We start from the raw sequence: 17,054 nt of genomic DNA on the forward strand, positions 1-17,054 counted from the left end.
TGATTATAGCGCATGCATACATAGTTTGTTTTATAAGAGCATGTACTTTGAAAATGTTTACGCCTGTTTGTGCTCTTCACCCTCCCCCTCTTTGTCCCTCGCCTGCTGTCCTTTAATGCGTCCTACCCTTGACAGTCTCTCTGCGGTTCCCACAGCACAATAGCCATCAATGCCCCGCCCACTGGGCGTGGCCAATGCTGTGGGCAGTTTATAAAAGCCCCTCCGAGTTACAATGAAGAGACTCTCAGCGCTACTATGTTGCAGTAGGATAACACGCTTGTTTTTTAGAGAAGACTATTGGAGGGAGGTTTAGTTTAATGCTGTGTATATCAGAAAGAGAGCGAACTTCTCTTAGAGTTTAATGAACATGTCGAAAGCGTCCAGCAGGAAAGCTGTGCTCTCCCTCGCGGGGGCGACCGTCACCTGTCTGGGGCTGCTGTTATTTCTGTCCCAGCATCAGCGGACTCAGATGGACGGGATGCAGAACGAGAGTGAGGTCGGCTTGCGCTCGCTCCAGAGTCTGGGGGAATCAGAGGCTGATGATGGAGCCCAGCCTGAGCAGAATGGAAAGAAAGGATTCTCTGCCTATTTTTCCAAGCTGACCCGCAGCAGGAGGGACGCGGATAAGCCCAGCGAAGCGTCCGGAGCCACGACAGACGCGCCGCCGGCTGAGGACATCAGCGCGGATGACATCTTCATCGCAGTGAAGACCACTAAGAAGTTTCACCGGTCCAGACTGGATCTACTGCTGGACACCTGGATACACAGAAACATGCAGCAGGTATGTCCGTTTACGCGTTTACAAACTGTTTGCATAACTTGTTGCACTCTTTGGTTACATATTTTACCAGCCGGAAACTTTGAAACAAAGGGGATGTTTGTTTTTTCGTAATATTAATGATAAATGGTGGGCACTGTCTTTCCGCTTCAAACCGCATGCCCTACTTTGACACCTTTAGCTATGAATTTAGTTCATATTCATATTCTTCGGAGTGTTTGAAATCCATTTACAGTTTGCATTCCAGCCTTTATTAAATTTTAACAAATAGATACATTTAAATGTAGCTTAAATATTTAATTATTCATTAATACAATTTCACATATGCATTTTTTCTGTCTAAATGGTTGCAAGTTTATTGTCCTCTTACATTAAGTCACTTTACCTGTGAACGTTGTTGTTTCCTGTTGAACACAGTGGCATATTGGTGTTCCTCTCTAGAGACCCGTTGAATGATTGCATTTATTATTGTACAGGTTAATAAAGAACTGATCAAGTGAAAAAATGTGTGAATAACTGTAAAAAACTAAAATAAAAGTTGGTCAAACCTATCATCAGCCAATCTATAGTATTAATATCTACAAGAAGGACCACAAAACAAACTCAAATGTTGTACATTGTTATTAAGGGACCACAAATCCATTTATATCTGCCTGGCATATTAAAAAAGACATTATTAAACTCCGATTCACAGGGCTGTCTGTTGCTCACTGTGTGATGGGTGGCTGTACGTTCCCCCCCTTTTCCCCTCCTGCTCTATTGTTTGGGGTGTCCCCGTGAATACGCCAGGGCAAGGATGCATCACAGCAGCGGTTTCAGAGCTGTCCCCTTCTCAGCACTAACAAAGCGTCTTTCTGAAGGGGGAAAGAAAAGCTTTGCCAGCCCCTTGTCTCCCACTCTCCATGGGAACAGGGGATCTAGAGCAGAGACTAAGTCAAGCTACCCAAGCGGTGGGAAAAGAGAGTCTTCGTTATGGAGATGCTGGGGGGCACAAAGGGACAGCATCTATAGGCAAAGGAAGGCTTTTCAGCAGCATGCCGAGTGGCTCACAGTATGAAAATACAGCTCTGAGAAACAGGCCTCTTTTGCAGCCAGCACAAAAGCACTCTCGGCACTTCGACAGCAGCGAGTGCAGAGCAATCAAAGTGATTTTATCCTCCACCTAGAGTAGTTGCTCATACATTTAGCAAAAGTCAGTTTCATTTGCCTCGGGGATCTGTCACAATCTATTTCCCTCACACATTAGACAAGAGGGGTTTTATTATTGTCATTTGAATATGACACAGCCATAGCAACAGTTTTAGATGCCCGCAGTGACTCAGTACAAAGAACATTATGTTTGTGACGTTTCTGTAAATAACAAAGCGTGTGGAAAGTGGAAATTTAAATCAGACCACTTTAGCCTCTGTACTCATTCAGTGAGCTTGGATTTGTCTTTCACTATCCAGCTAAACTGATATGACTACTACAGGCTATAGGCGAGACTGAAAACTAACTCTAAGTTTGCTCAGTACAGGAGTTGATGGAAGTTAACCCACAGCAGAGAGAGTTAACAGCAGGGATTAACAGCAGCAGCTGGTGGGGAGCAGCGCAGACATAAAAAACCAGTGCAGCCCAGAATACAAGGGGGAGTTCCTGGAGAATGAGCACCAGGTGGCTGGGTCTCAAAGAACAAAAGATTGCTCTAATGCCAGCTATATGAATCCTCACATTCCCAACATGTGCACAAGGAGAGCCACTCTCAAATAATTTCTACATTCATCCGTGCAACACCGGAGTACATTAAATCCCAGTTATTGTCATCTGAACGGCCGGGGATAATCCCAAGGACTCCGGTGTACCGTTTGGCCGCTTGCCACAATGGTTGGCACCAGACAAGTGTTTCAGTGGGCCAGGCATTGTTAGACCCACAGCATGGGAACTTTGTCACATATGTTAAGTGAGATGATGCATGACCGACACTGTGAACGTGTTCATAGGGGTTAGAAACTTGTGTAGGAAGGATCTTTCCAACCCGCTTACCTACTTCAGGTGCTGCCTTGAGGGGTGATGAACAGCTCGCTGTCTTGGGCTGTTTACATGTAAACACTGAGAGTAGATCCAATCTGTGCCTGCTGTTGACACTCATGGCAGCCCGTGGCTCTTCTTGGTGGGAAACTGTCTTGTCTTTGTTTAGAGTTAGTCACGGTCAGCTAGAAAGCTCCCCTAGCTTAGTTAATACACTGGAATTATTAGTATTTTTCTAAGAGAATGAAACCCTGAAAGTCTGTTGCTTTCTGAGCACTTGTTTCTGATTATTAAAAGCATGCTTTGTAATTGTCTTGACTTGATGAGTCAGGACTCTTGAATAGTGTTATTCTTTTCAGTCAGATCTGCTCCATTTTTAATTGTTCACGCTGCAGCTTCTGGCTTCCGCTGTTTCTCTAAATTTCCCCCCTGGAACAATGCAGCTTCCCCAGCGAGAGAAATTCACAACATTGAGAGAACAGCCTGTGCCGCGGCTGTGGTATCCGGTGTCCAGTTACACAGAATGCCATTCAGATCAAATGCACACTTGCTCGATGCAAATTAAGTGCCATGACCAACCTCGTTATCTCTATCTGAAATACTTAACTGCATAACTACTCACTGTTTGTGGCAGTAGCTTCTCTGGGTTGAAGACAAGACCGTGAAAGCAGTGCAGATCTGTTGTGGCACGAGTCTGTGCAAGTTTCTGGTCTCTGATTGGCACAGGTAGAGGGAGCAGGGCTGTTTGGTGTTTAATAGAGGGAGTAACATCTCCCTACTTCCTTCCCGGGTAGAAGGAGACAGACAGCCAGGCTCCACACTCAGCCTGCCCTCTGCCAGACCTTCCTTTGGCGGGGTGGGAAGCCCTACCAACCTCTGCCCGCTCAAACAACCAAACCCTCATCCTTTCTTGTGTGCCAAGAATGCTGGGAAAACTGCATTTTGAAGAAATTACTTGACATTTGTGAAAGAAACCACAAAAGGGTAATTTTGGCTCACAATATCTTCAATAAAAGGGTAAATGAGAAACAAAGCCATGTGCCACGAGAGGCCTCTCTTTAGTTAACCACTGCAGCTGTATGCAAATCCAGGCAAACATATTTGCGAATTTACCCAGTGACCGCTTTACCCACTCCTCATTGTCTCCGTGCATAGGGACAGTGGGAGCAGGGATGGGGGTGAGTGGCCACACACACATTGTAATGCACTAATCAGGTTTCTCTCTCTGTCAGTGCCCAGTCTGCCTTGGCAGTTGCCTGTGTGATTAGTCTGTCCTTTCAGCGGAACTCTGCGCAAACAGCGCCAGCCTCTGATCCTTTACCCGGTCCAACCGCCAGTCCTCCCTGAACAAACATCGGCCTTGGGCCTTGGCCCCAGAGTGCTGCGCTAAACACCTGCTCAGAGTTTGTTCTGCAAACCAATCAAACATTATCTGGCAATGTTTGAACATTCAAAAAAATGTGACTGTGAAAAGGGGGAGTGAGTCCATGTGTGTGCGTGCTGGCATTTGAAAGGCAACAAAAAGAATGAATCCACTGTTGAGATAAAGATCACAAAACAGCTGAAGTTCGTAAGAGAAAAGTTTTGTAGTGTACATGTTCAAGGCCAGTTGGGCGTGGGCAGGTTGACCTGTTCAGACACGTGGCTGTGGTAAGGCGGCGGGTGGCAGGTGTTGTCTCACCTGAGGTGGAAAGCAAACAGGTTAACGGCAGTGCATGGCTAGGGGCACGCCGCCTTTTTATCAGCCTGTCTGAGGCGTGTGGCGGCGTCTTCTCAATGGCTCCTTTGAGCCAGGGCTGCCGCCTCGCACCTGCTCTGTCTTATCTTCCACAATGAGCTCCTAATCCCAACCCATCTATTTTAACGTTAACAAAACCCTGAGGGGTCAGACGTCAGTGAATGTATATTCATCAATTGGAGTATGTCTGGGAGAATGGAACCTGGTGCTTCTTTCTTTTCTTACAGATGACTTGGCCATTCCTTTTTGGGACATGTCTGAAGTGGCTAGAGGGATGAGGAATGGAAAGACTTGGGAGGTGGTCAGGGGCAATGGAATGGGGGTGGAGTGTTAGGGCGGTGGGGGTAAGTGGGGTGGTCTGCTCCCCGCTTTGTTCTGGGCCTGGGATGCTTTGGGGTGCAAAGCAGTTGCCATGGAGAGATTGACAACAAGAACAAGGGGCCTTTATTTTGGGGGGTAGAGTTTGGCTTGTTTAACTTGCAGAGTTTTCCATGGCGTAAAACCCAGACAATGGTTCCTAATCAGTCCGCTTGGAATAAATAGCTCTCCAAGACACATGATTCCAGTTTGGAACGCGCCAATTCCTGTTTCTTCTTTGCTCTAGTGCAGTGATTCATTGATGAACTTGTGTGACTCCATTGATAGAGCTAACCGGGCTTTGTCTTGTTTTCTCAGACATACATCTTCACGGATGGCGAAGATGAAGAACTGAAGAAGAAAATCGGTGAGTGAAGCTTCCTCAAGCAGAAGTCACAAGACATTCCCACTTTGATATGCACATAGTTTGGACTCAGGCTTCTAATCCTCTTAAAAACTTGTGGTTAGCTAAAGGGAGCCAGGCTCTTGGGGGAAGATGGTATGAGGGCGCGTGCAGAGTCACCTGACCTCTTAGATAATGGGCATTTCTCAAGTGATAGACATAAGTGGAGTATTACGTGAGCATTGACAAAGTATCTGTCCTCTTGTCCACACAGGAAGTCATGCTATCAACACCAACTGCTCTGCTGCCCACAGCCGCCAGGCTCTGTCCTGCAAGATGGCTGTTGAGTATGACAAGTTCATTGAGTCTGGAAAAAAGTAAGCATTGCATGATTACGGTCACGTTGTAAATTCTTGTTTTAGTATCAAACCAAACCATATTGGATGTTCTAATGATATCTCTGTCTGGTTTAGGTGGTTCTGTCATGTGGATGATGACAACTATGTGAATGTGAAGACACTGGTGAAGTTGCTGTCCAACTACCCTCACACTCAGGACATGTACATTGGGAAACCCAGCTTGGACAGGCCGATTGAGGCCACAGAAAGACTTGGGGACAACAAGATGGTAGGTCATCCAAAACATCCTCATTTCTTATATACACACACTGGTTGTAAAGATTAAACGGAGCGTTAGGAATAGAAACTGATGCTTTTGTTTCTCCATTGCAGAGACCTGTCAATTTCTGGTTTGCTACTGGAGGTGCAGGCTTCTGTATCAGCCGTGGGCTAGCTTTGAAGATGAGCCCTTGGGCAAGGTGCAAAAACCTCTCAATTATCCTAATGCAGCATCTAAGAGCATATTTAATGTTTTATGTTGACTTACTTTACTCTTTTTATGACAGTGGTGGCCATTTCATGAACACTGCTGAGAAGATCCGTCTTCCTGATGACTGCACCATCGGCTATATCATAGAGTCAGTTCTTCGGGTCCCTTTGACCCGAAGCAGCTTGTTCCATTCACACTTGGAGAACCTGCAACAGGTGTCCAAATCAGAAGTACACAAACAGGTGAGGAACTTGATACAGGCACTTTTTAGTTCTGTAAAATGCAGTATATTATATTAATGCAGTGTTTCATATCATTTCATTTAGATTACATTGAGTTATGGAATGTTTGAAAACAAGAGGAATATCATAAACATGAAAGGGGCTTTCTCTGTTGAGGAGGACCCATCCAGGTAAGACAAGTTCTTAAGACTCGATCACATTTGGATTTTGCTCCTATCTATATTTGCATGCATGTAAAAATCTAACCTCTATTTTTTTTTATCCTCTCTCAGGTTTAAGTCTGTGCACTGTCTGCTGCACCCAGACACTCCGTGGTGCCCTCCTCAGGTTGCCTATTAAGGTGACCGGCTCCTCTGTTGTATCCTCGTCCCTCACTGCCTCGGTATCTGAAAGGCATGAGGGACCAGTGTGGTATTGGGCCGTGTGGCCGCTGCGTTTAGTCTGCAGTGGTGCACGGCCTTCCGTGGTTATACTGGGCTGCTGTGCGGCCCGCATTTGAACAGTTCCTTCCTGCCTGGTGCCTGAGCTTCCAACTCAGACATTACGAAGGGCCTGGCTTTCAGAAGGACGCTTTCAGCGCCAAGCTTTGCAGGCAATCAACTGTGTTTTATATGATTACTGTTGCTTGTATCCCATTTGCAATTCTCATAGAATGTAACTTTCTAGTATACCCAAGCCTTTTGCCAGCTTTATATTCTTAGTTTTAAATTCTAATTAGCAAATTAGCGCATACTTTATATTTTATTCTCTCCAAATGCCATTCAGGATGTTCTTTCCCTCAGGTTTGATTTAATGATTGAGTTCTTTAAAATATTCTGAGGAAATCAGTAACATGGGTGCTTTATTATCTAGTTCTAAAGGACTCCGGAAAAATTAATGAGATGAAGGTACACTTTTTTTGCAAATTGATTTATTTTATGTCAGTGTTATTATAATTATTATTGCTATTAGTTTTTTATGACATTTTGTGCTGGCAATAGGCAAATTTCCTAAATATGCTGTCAGGTTCTTTTAATCTGTGGTGTATGAGGACTGAGCACTTTTCTCCCTAAATCCTCTGGGCATTTTATGGTGATTGAACTGTTATATCTTAAAGCTGTGTGAAAATGTATCAAGTGCCCAAATTTTTAGATATTTATATTATTTAATGCCAATGCATTCACACAATCTTGGCAGATAGATATGAGATTTTTGGCATGATATATGAGCAGTATATCTTTTTTTTTTTTTTTTTTTTTTTTAGCTTTGCTCAAAGATGTACTGAAGTGGGAGTTGCACAGCTTGGTTTAAAATACCTGTAGGTTGCTCAAGTAAAGTATCTCCTAGCAGTCGCTTAATGCCGTTTACTCTTTTGAATTGGCACCAGGGCCACTATCAACACAATGTACATTGTTAAAGCAGATGGCAGCTAAAGTTTAAGATGTGTTTATAGCACAGATCTGAGTTCTCTGATCCCTTTTGCACAGACTGGTCTGGCTTAGAGCCACAGTTTTCCCCATTCCTTCACGGCCGACAGTTGGACATCACTATGCCAACTATACAAAACATGTTAAGTGAGAGCATTACATGAGCAACAACAGAGATCCTAACAGAGTTACAGTATCTCTATGGGAATGACCCATATTGGGTGAGCCTGTATATTTTATTTTAAAGCAGTATTTATGTACTGTGCCATTTCAAAACAATTGTATTTGTACATAATTGTTTAGATATATGCATTTTGGTCACCTATGGATCAGACCTAGTTCTAATGATTCCTCTAAAATGTTTTTTAATGCTCTGAATTTTGCTAATGGCTGTAATTTATATTCCAGTATCTGGATTCTTTGTTCAAATGTTGTCCTCTCAGGGATCACAATCCTGATATTGTTACCATGCGCTGCCTTGGTAATTCACCATTCAGCTTTTGAATAAAGCAGCATATTCGCTAAGAAACTTTACTGCACTGTTTGTTTTCTTTCAACTGACACACTACATACATATTTCAGATTTCAGGGGATAGTTCACCTACAACTAAAACCTACAACACATACAAAACTTAAATTTTAGTCTGTTTCTAACACAAATTTACCATATGAATAATATAGATCACAAGCCACAATGAATGTATGACGATCGGGCACTGATGTACTTTTTGAAAACATTTCCTTCCATTGAGTAATCAATAACACAATTTTCATTTTTTGTTGAATTATCCTTTCAACAACATCTAAGGCAAACAGTGAAAAGGGCATACTCACTATTATAGTGCAACACAGGAGACTTGCATCAATCATTTGGAGTAAAATCAGTGCCAGACCGCAGAGGTTCAGAGGTCAGTGTCTCTTACTCTTGTCAAAACTGTTGTGATTTGTTACTGAAGCATGCAAGCAAAACAAACTCGGCCTCTCGTGAGTTTCGAGTGCTGGCACTGACCTGTTCTGTGTTGCTTGTTGTATTAATGAAATGCATTTGAAAGTTTAGACTCTCTCACTCGTAATTTATTATTCTACAAGAATTGCCATGGGAAAGAACATTTCCTCACTACCGGGCCTTTCAACACACTATATAGTCATGTCATTTGAGGCCTGGAAAATTTAGGGGAGAGGAAGGTAAATTGTCAATCATAACTGTATAACACATTTTGTACGACACATTTGGAGATATAGAGTGGCAAGTGCTGTTTATATGGAAATAGTCTGCCATACCTCTTATTTTTTGGCTTGGTCTGCTGGTCTAGATAGAGTAGAGAATAATGTGATAGAGTATAATGTGCATGCTCTTCATAGTCGGAATCAGTAATACGTCCAGCAAAAGCCTAGAAATTAAGCTTGATTTCTTTCTTTGGATGACAATACATTACGAAGACTACTTGTATTGCTTCAGATCAAAGCATTCCTTCACATAAACAGGAGGTCAACAACAGAGATGTTGTAAATGTTATTGCAAGATGATGCAAATCCTTTTATTCCTTCAACATTAATAACAGGCTGAGGTCATATTTTGAGACCTCAAACACTAATTCCACACCCCAATGACACCATTCAATACATTTTTAAAACCACAATTTTTTACATTCCAGTCAGATAACAAAGATCTTATAACAAACATAATCATGTTTTTATTAAGTCACATCTGTGCCTGTTTTAATGGTGTGAAAGTTTATATTCTTAAGCCATGACTGCCTGTTTTCCCATGAGTCTGAGGGCAGAGAGGGGATTTCTGCATTCTTCAGAATAAGTCTGAGACACAGATCACCCCGAAATCAACCACCGCAGCAAAAACACTTCCTTCAGTGATCCTGAATCATATTTCTTCCCCAAAAACCCTCTTCACAGACTTCACACAGTTCATATGTCATATGTGGCTGCAGATGTCAGAAACCATGTCTGCAAGAGCCGGAGCATCAGACACATGTGGGTATGTGTTTGCTCCCACTGTACTGTCATAAACCAAACCTATGATTATGGGTAGTCATCTTGAAGTCTGCGTTCCAGGAAGCCCAACATCTTTCTGTTTAGGTTATATACTACATTTACATTCAAGGTGGAGAGCAAGAATTAATTATGCAAAGCACTCAAGCAGGGCAGTCAGCCAGAGAAAGTAATCTGCCTGGAGGAAAGATAACTGCCTAAATATTACTCAGATAGTTATCAGTTAAAATAAAATCGGTGCCTTGAACCTATCCGTACACAAAACATTGTGTCTTCAGTGTGGTGTATAAACAAAGCTGGCTGTACCATAACCGAAACTACTTGCTTATGACCATAGTGAGGTATGTATATGTGTAAGCAACACCCAAACATACATGCCATTCATCAACTTGAAGGGCTTATAAATGACTTCTGCTAAGCACTTAGCTGGTTGGTATGACAAACATAGCAGAAACAACTTCTAGAAACAGAATCCATTTGCGTTCTCATCCTCGAGCCAGAATCTCATTTGTAATTAAAGCCTTGAGGTCTGTTTTGACTGCTTCTGCACTGATGTGCACTGATGTGCATGAAATACAGTTGGACCACACAATGTCTGGGTCCAAAAGAGACTGGAAAATTACGCTAAAAGAAAAATCACTCAGATGCTCTATAATGAAGTCTTGGATTAAAGCACAACCGATCCCTTCCTTTGGCACTTCACCTTGATGAGCTTGCGATCCCAGTTTTACATCAGAGAGCCCAACAAAAACACTGAATGTGAAAACATCAGGCCACAAACCACTTAGTGGTTTGCCAGACAAATAAATATTTTGCATGGTTTCTTGGAAGGAAGATGGCAGTTTTATGATGAGTCAGAGGTTCCTGTGATCCACATATCTTCCCACTTCAGGCCTTTTAAACTCTCAAAACCGATCACAGCAATAAACAGCAATGCATATTTATGCCCCTTTCTGTTCAAACCACATTTACATTGAACTTTACTGATATTGTCTGTCTTTGACTATAAATACACCCCCCCCCCCCACTCACATCCGGATGCATGTTCTATGTTTGAAAAATGTGTTCAATGAAGTGAAAGTGCTTGCAAATTCATAGTGAAAACTTCTGTTAGATATTGATCAGACAGCCTTCTTGCTAATTCTACAAAAATAATTCCTCTCATAAAGATGATCCTTTCACTTTAGCATTATTTATATCTGATTTTGATGGTTTCTGAATAAAATGTGGTGTTTGCATTTGCGAAATTCATGGCCACAATGCAAAGTGTTAAAAGGCGGAGTATTCAATAAATCGTAAGCAACAGCAAAATTGCTTTTATTAAAATTGAAAGTAAAAATTTGAGACTAGCGTGACAGCAGTGGCTAACACTCTGTTTTCTCTCAGCTCTTTTAAGAGGCTGTAATTATAGCAGTCAGCAAGCAAGTGCCAGCTCCACAAGTTCTCCAGGCCTCCCAGCCACTGGCCAGAGCTGAAATCCCTATGAACATGTGCTCAAAGAAACTGAGCAACTATCTCCTAATCCAGCTATCCTACGCCAAAGAGGCTTTACCTCACAGAGCAAAAATGTCTGTTTCATGGATTCTCATGGAGGGTTATCAAGCATGCTGAGAGACATCTCCTGGGTGTCCCATGTGATCAACACTCATTCATTCAGCAGTTCATTTGTCTATAACTTGGACTTCCTTGGCAAAGCTGCCTCGATGAGCTCTCACCTGGATGACAAGAAACAGTCAAGTAATTAAAAAAATGTTGTTCCTCATTTCATAAACCATTTAAACACACATTTAAAACAAAACTCCAGGGGATGATGTTCTGCCAGTGGTGAGGGTAAGTGTTATGCGTGATCTCATTCTGGAAAATATGACCTTTCTTTGGGCCTTTTTAGCTGCCTTTCATCAGTGTCTGGCACTGGTGTACTAAGAACATTTCCACTGATGCTTAAGCTACTGTTTTACTTAAAATTGCAAGGAGTTCAGCAACAATCAAAGAGCTTGAAAATGTAATAAGCAACACAAATGATAACTAAAACATGGATGCTATAAAACTTTTTAAAAGTTACTCCCAGCATAGTTACAGTGTTGATGGTGAGCCTAAACAGGAAGTTTACCTGAAAAGAAAATTAAAGAATATTTTTTATAAGTATCAGTTCATTATTTTGTTTACCCAGTGTTGTTATTAACTAAAAAATAAATCAAATAAAAATATTTTTGTTATAGGAAACCTATTATGCCCCTTTTTACAAGATGTAATATGTCTAAAGTGTCCCCAAAATGTGTCTGAAGTTTCAGCTCAAAATACCCACGGATAATGTATTATATCATTTTGAAAATGCCTGTTTTGAGTGGATGTAGAAACATGCTGTTTTCAAACATGTCTCTTTAAATGGAAATGAGCTGCTGCTCCCCACCCCCTTTTCCAGAACAGGTCTGTGCCTTTACAGCTTGTACATCAGATACTCTGCTAAAACATCTGTTTGGTTTTGCTTATGTCTATCGCACTGAAATCATGCATTTTAAATCTGAGTTTTCTGAGCGCACACATCTGAAGCATGCGCACAGAAAGCGGCTGTCACACAGCATGTGAGTACTAAACTAAGTTCTCTTTCATGTATTATTGTGCATAAACTGTCAAATACGCACAAGCTTATGTTAAAAACGCACGAGTTACGAAAACAGTCGGTTATGTGAATATTGTGAATCTAAACAGAAAGAAATCACGAGTTTATAATAGATCTGTGTGGCTAATACAAAGTAAATGAATCAATGAATCCACTGCTCTCTTTTCTCCTCTGAGGCTGGGGCTCTAAATACTGCTCTGTGCTCGTCAGTGAAGCCAAAGACAGTTAGTATGTTTTGCTCGAACACCATGGCTTTAGAACTGTTACACCATTGTCACTTGCGAAAACACAATGGCGGCACCGTGGGTGGAAACTTGCAGATTAAGGGGTGGTAATATTATAATAACATTCCCTTTCTACATCATGGGGGGAGCGAAATCTGAGAGGCTCGTTTTTCACGTTTTCTGGGTTGGTAGATGCACCGGGGAGCCGATTATAGATAAGTAATGCTTAAATACTATTATTTCTACTACTACTACTATTTTTTTTTTTATATAAAAACAAATATTATAATAATATATAAATAATATAAATTGTAACACTGTTTTGAGCTTTGAGTGCAAAGGGAATCAAAATTCTCTGATATATTGCTAAAATCATATACTGGTACTGAGGTACTGAGGTTCATCCAGCAGCATAAAAATGTAGTTCTCCTCAGGCTGGAATGAGTGCATGAACTAGTTTTAGGTGAAAGTGATCTGTTGGTGATTTTTGATGCAAACCAGGATGCAAATAAGCAGAAAATCAGTTAAACTTTTATCTCAGGACAGGATGGTGCTATTAACTGATAAACACGTCTAACATCTTCAGTTTGTTTAACATCCTGCAAACAGTTTGTGACAGGACAGTAATCAATAATAACAACCGTTATGAGTAAAAACTCAACTGCTTCTCTCCTTGAGGTTTCAGTTTTTGCATTTCATAACAGACACAACCAAACCTCTTTTAAAAGAAATTACTCATGTTTGCTTTGATTACAGAGCTCAACTCTCTTGGCCTTTAGCACAATGCTGTTTTGGTGTAGAGCCGGTCTTCCTGCAGTTGTTCATGAGGTATTTTGGGGTATTCGGGGGCAGCGTGGTGCACTAATGTGGGCTATACCTTGTTGTCCCTGTGCTGTGGTGGGAAAGAACACTGAGGCATATAAATCGCAACAGTGAGGGGGAATAAAGCTGACAAAATGGGTGATAAAAGGGCGCATAGCTCAGAATAAATGGTCTTATGATGTTTCTGAATGGTGTGGGTATTAGAGAAGAGCAATGAGTGGCGTTTGAAGTTAACTGACAATCAAAGCCAGCACTGGAGGAATGACTGTTTCTCCACACTGCTCTTAAATAAAGGACAGGGAACAAGGACTGAGCTATTCAGAGCAGCCTGCTCCTTCCTGCTGGTGGAGGATGATGTTAAAAAGAGGCAGTGGGGTGTGAGGAATGGGTATGCAGACCCCCTGAATACAGCTGCTCCTCTGTATATCTCTGAGGAACCTGCCCTGTCACTCAAAATCTTGTCCATCAAGATGGAGTGCATAGGGAATTTACACACTAGAGACAGCTCTGACAGAGCATTTGAAAGGTATGATGTGTTTTGACTGTGTGGAAAGAACCTAACTGACCTTCCGCCCTCAATGGTTACTATTGCTAGCTCAAGCTTTACAGCCCATAGAATGACCTGAGATTTCTGTCAACCGTCATTTTCAAAAGTGCAAAACTTTTACTCTATATTCTTGAATGAGCTGAATTGTATGCATAATTTAGTGTTCAAAACTATTCAGATGAACAGATCATCATAAACCAACATTAAAGGGGGGGGGGGGGGGGGGGGGGGGGGGGTTATTGTTTACATAAAACAATCTTCAAAAAAATCAACAACAGGATCAGAATCATGTCAGTAAAGTTATTAATTTTTTTAGAATTGGTAAAGGGTCAACTTGATTTACAAAAACCTCAATGGTTTAGTGTGACTTGAGCATTACTTTTGTATTATTTAAATATATATAAAAAAATAATTGATTAATTTATTAATATTTTTAATTAGCTTAGTTTTAGCTTTATTAGCTGTCATGTTCATACCTTTAATTTAAATGTCAAAATGTTAGTCATTTAGTTATTTAAAATACTTCTGTTGCTTTAATTTATTTTTAACATTTAAATTTTAAGATTTTTTTTTTCACTTTAAACTTTTTTGCCAAGGCTACTTTTCATTTAAGTTTCTCATCTTGTATATGTTGTTTTATTTAGGATTTATTTCAATTACTGAAAAAATTATTTTTAATAATTTTAGTTAACTATAACACTGAGGTGCGGCAGAAGGTCAATTTTAGGTACCCTGCAGTGAGGAGAGAGACAGAGAGAGAGAGACAGAGAGAGAATACGTGTAAAACTAATTTTAAATCAGAAATTGTTAGTAAATTCCACAAATAATTGCAAGTGACACATTAAACATAATTAAGTAGAAAGTTGAAGTTGAGTGAAATATAAACATTTTCTTGTAAAACAATCCAATAATACTTGTTTTACTTACAACTTTGAAAAAAAATTAAATAAAACTTTTTGCATGTGTGTGTGTCATGTGTTTACCGTTTCTGTCCTTACTTTTGAGTAAGAGTGGAATCTGCCTGTTGAGTTTCCCACATTGACAGTACAACAGAGTTAACATCTGCTAAGAAAGCCCCCAAAAGTTTCCTGAGTGACAAATAATTTTCAAGCAGATGGTTGCTAAAAAGCATCAAGGAATCTCATCTATGATCAGAAACACTGATATGTCCACGTCAACAGAAAAGTCCCAAATGAGAAGAGGAAGCTACTCTAAAAGAGCTGGCATGGAGCCCTGTGTAATAAAAACAAATCTGCTTGGGGGGGAGGGAGGGGGGGGGGGGGGGGATTCACAGGAGCCTGGCTTCACCCCCATTTCCATTCACTTAACCACTCCACTGCATTCGCAACACATTCCTGCGGCCCAAAAATAGGAGCCTAACTCAATTTCCAATGTAATTAGGCTGTGTGGAATTCCATTTGCAATCCCTGTTACGGAATAAACCTGTGCCATTTTCTATTAGAGGGAAAACAGTTCCCGTAACACGTACACCGGCCTTTCATTTGTGGATCACTAAGCTAATTTGTTTCTTTGATGCCTGTTCACATTTTGAGCCTGTGATATTGTTTGGCTCTCAAAAAATAAGCACTTTATATTTCACAGACAATGGAAGGAGACAAGCAGGGTGTGCTCAGTGTAAAGATCCCTCTATTTTGTGCTTTGTTTTCCCAGAAGTTCATCCTCTTCCCCTCCACACACGCACACACACAGGCCCAGTGAAGCAGCAGCTGCCTGGCGGCTGACAGGAAGGCCACTATGGTGGGTGTCTGTCCTGTTTGTGACACTGACCCCCATGACTGACGTCACAGCAGAGGTCACAAACACAACACTGTGATTTCTATTTTCCTGTCAGGCATACATAAAACAATCTTCAAAATTCAACCAATCCCACAATCAGGGAAGTAAACATCAGTGACTTTCTAGGAATTTTTGGTTAAATGGCAAACCATCCCATTTACAGCAAGTCTTAACAGATCAAAACAACAAAGGCACATCAAATTCAGTGTGATTCACAATTATGTAGCTAGCAGCCTAGATTCCCAAATGCCAATACTCATCTTCAAACTGCAATGCATGATCACCATAGTGCTTGTAGTTCTATTGGATCACATACAGGTGCTGGTCATAAAATTAGAATATCATGAAAAAGTTGATTTATTTCAGTAATACCATTCAAAAAGTGAAACTTGTATATTAGATTAATTCATTACACACAGACTGATATATTTCAAATGTTTATTTCCTTTAATTTTGATGATTATAACTGACAACTAATGAAAGTCCCAAATTCAGTATCTCAGAAAATTAGAATATCAATTAAGACCAATGCAAAAAAAAAAAAAAGATTTTTAGAAATGTTGGCCAACTGAAAAGTATGAACATGAAAAGTATGAGCATGTACAGCACTCAATATTTAGTTGGGGCTCCTTTGGCCTGGATTACTGCAGCAATGCGGCGTGGCATGGAGTCGATCAGTCTGTGGCACTGCTCAGGTGTTATGAGAGCCCATGTTGCTCTGATAGTGGCCTTCAGCTCTTCTGAATTGTTGGGTCTGGCGTATTGCATCTTCCTCTTCACAATACCCCATAGGTTTTCTATGGGGTTAAGGTCAGGCGAGTTTGCTGGCCAATCAAGAACAGGGAGACCATGGTCCTTAAACCAGGTACTGGTAGCTTTGGCAGTGTGTGCAGGTGAAATCTGCTTATGACACTCCATAAAGTTGGTCAGCAGCAGGAAGCATGAAGTGCTCTAAAACTTCCTGGTAGATGGCTGCGTTGACCTTGGACCTCAGAAAACACAATGGACCAACACCAGAAGATGACATGGCACCCCAAACCATCAATGACTGTGGAAACTTTACACTGGACCTCAAGCAACGTGGATTATGTGCCTCTCCTCTCTTCCTCCAGACTCTGGGACTTTGATTTCCAAAAGGAAATGCATAATTTACTTTCATCAGAGAACATAACTTTGGACCACTCAGCAGCAGTCCAGTCAAGACGCTTCTGACGCTGTCTCTTGTTCAAGAGTGGCTTGACACAAGGAATGCGACAGCTGAAACCCATGTCTTGCATACGTCTGTGCGTGGTGGTTCTTGAAGCACTGACTCCAGCTGCAGTCCACTCTTTGTGAATT

General features: G+C 41.3%; 1 protein-coding gene across 1 annotated transcript; it reads left to right on the forward strand.

Moving 5' to 3' along the window:
* Positions 1-237: 237 nt before the first annotated feature.
* LOC306845404 (beta-1,3-N-acetylglucosaminyltransferase lunatic fringe) lies at positions 238-8,233 on the forward strand. The gene is made up of 8 exons (XM_079378180.1): positions 238-781; positions 5,199-5,247; positions 5,498-5,600; positions 5,697-5,850; positions 5,955-6,040; positions 6,128-6,293; positions 6,378-6,463; positions 6,566-8,233. The coding sequence occupies exons 1-8, from the start codon at positions 362-364 to the stop codon at positions 6,630-6,632; spliced, it is 1,131 nt and encodes a 376-aa protein (XP_079234306.1). The 5' UTR covers positions 238-361; the 3' UTR covers positions 6,633-8,233.
* Positions 8,234-17,054: the final 8,821 nt, after the last annotated feature.

Source organism: Barbus barbus (genome assembly GCF_936440315.1).
Source record: "Barbus barbus genome assembly, chromosome: 3".
Classification (NCBI taxonomy): Eukaryota; Metazoa; Chordata; class Actinopteri; order Cypriniformes; family Cyprinidae; genus Barbus; species Barbus barbus.

Coding starts and splice junctions, on each gene's coding strand:
- LOC306845404 (XM_079378180.1), top strand. CDS start 362: ATGAACATGTCGAAAGCGTCCAGCAGGAAAGCTGTGCTCTCCCTCGCG. Junction 5,601..5,696: donor TTCATTGAGTCTGGAAAAAA/GTAAGCATTGCA, acceptor TGTCTGGTTTAG/GTGGTTCTGTCATGTGGATG. Junction 5,851..5,954: donor GACTTGGGGACAACAAGATG/GTAGGTCATCCA, acceptor TCTCCATTGCAG/AGACCTGTCAATTTCTGGTT.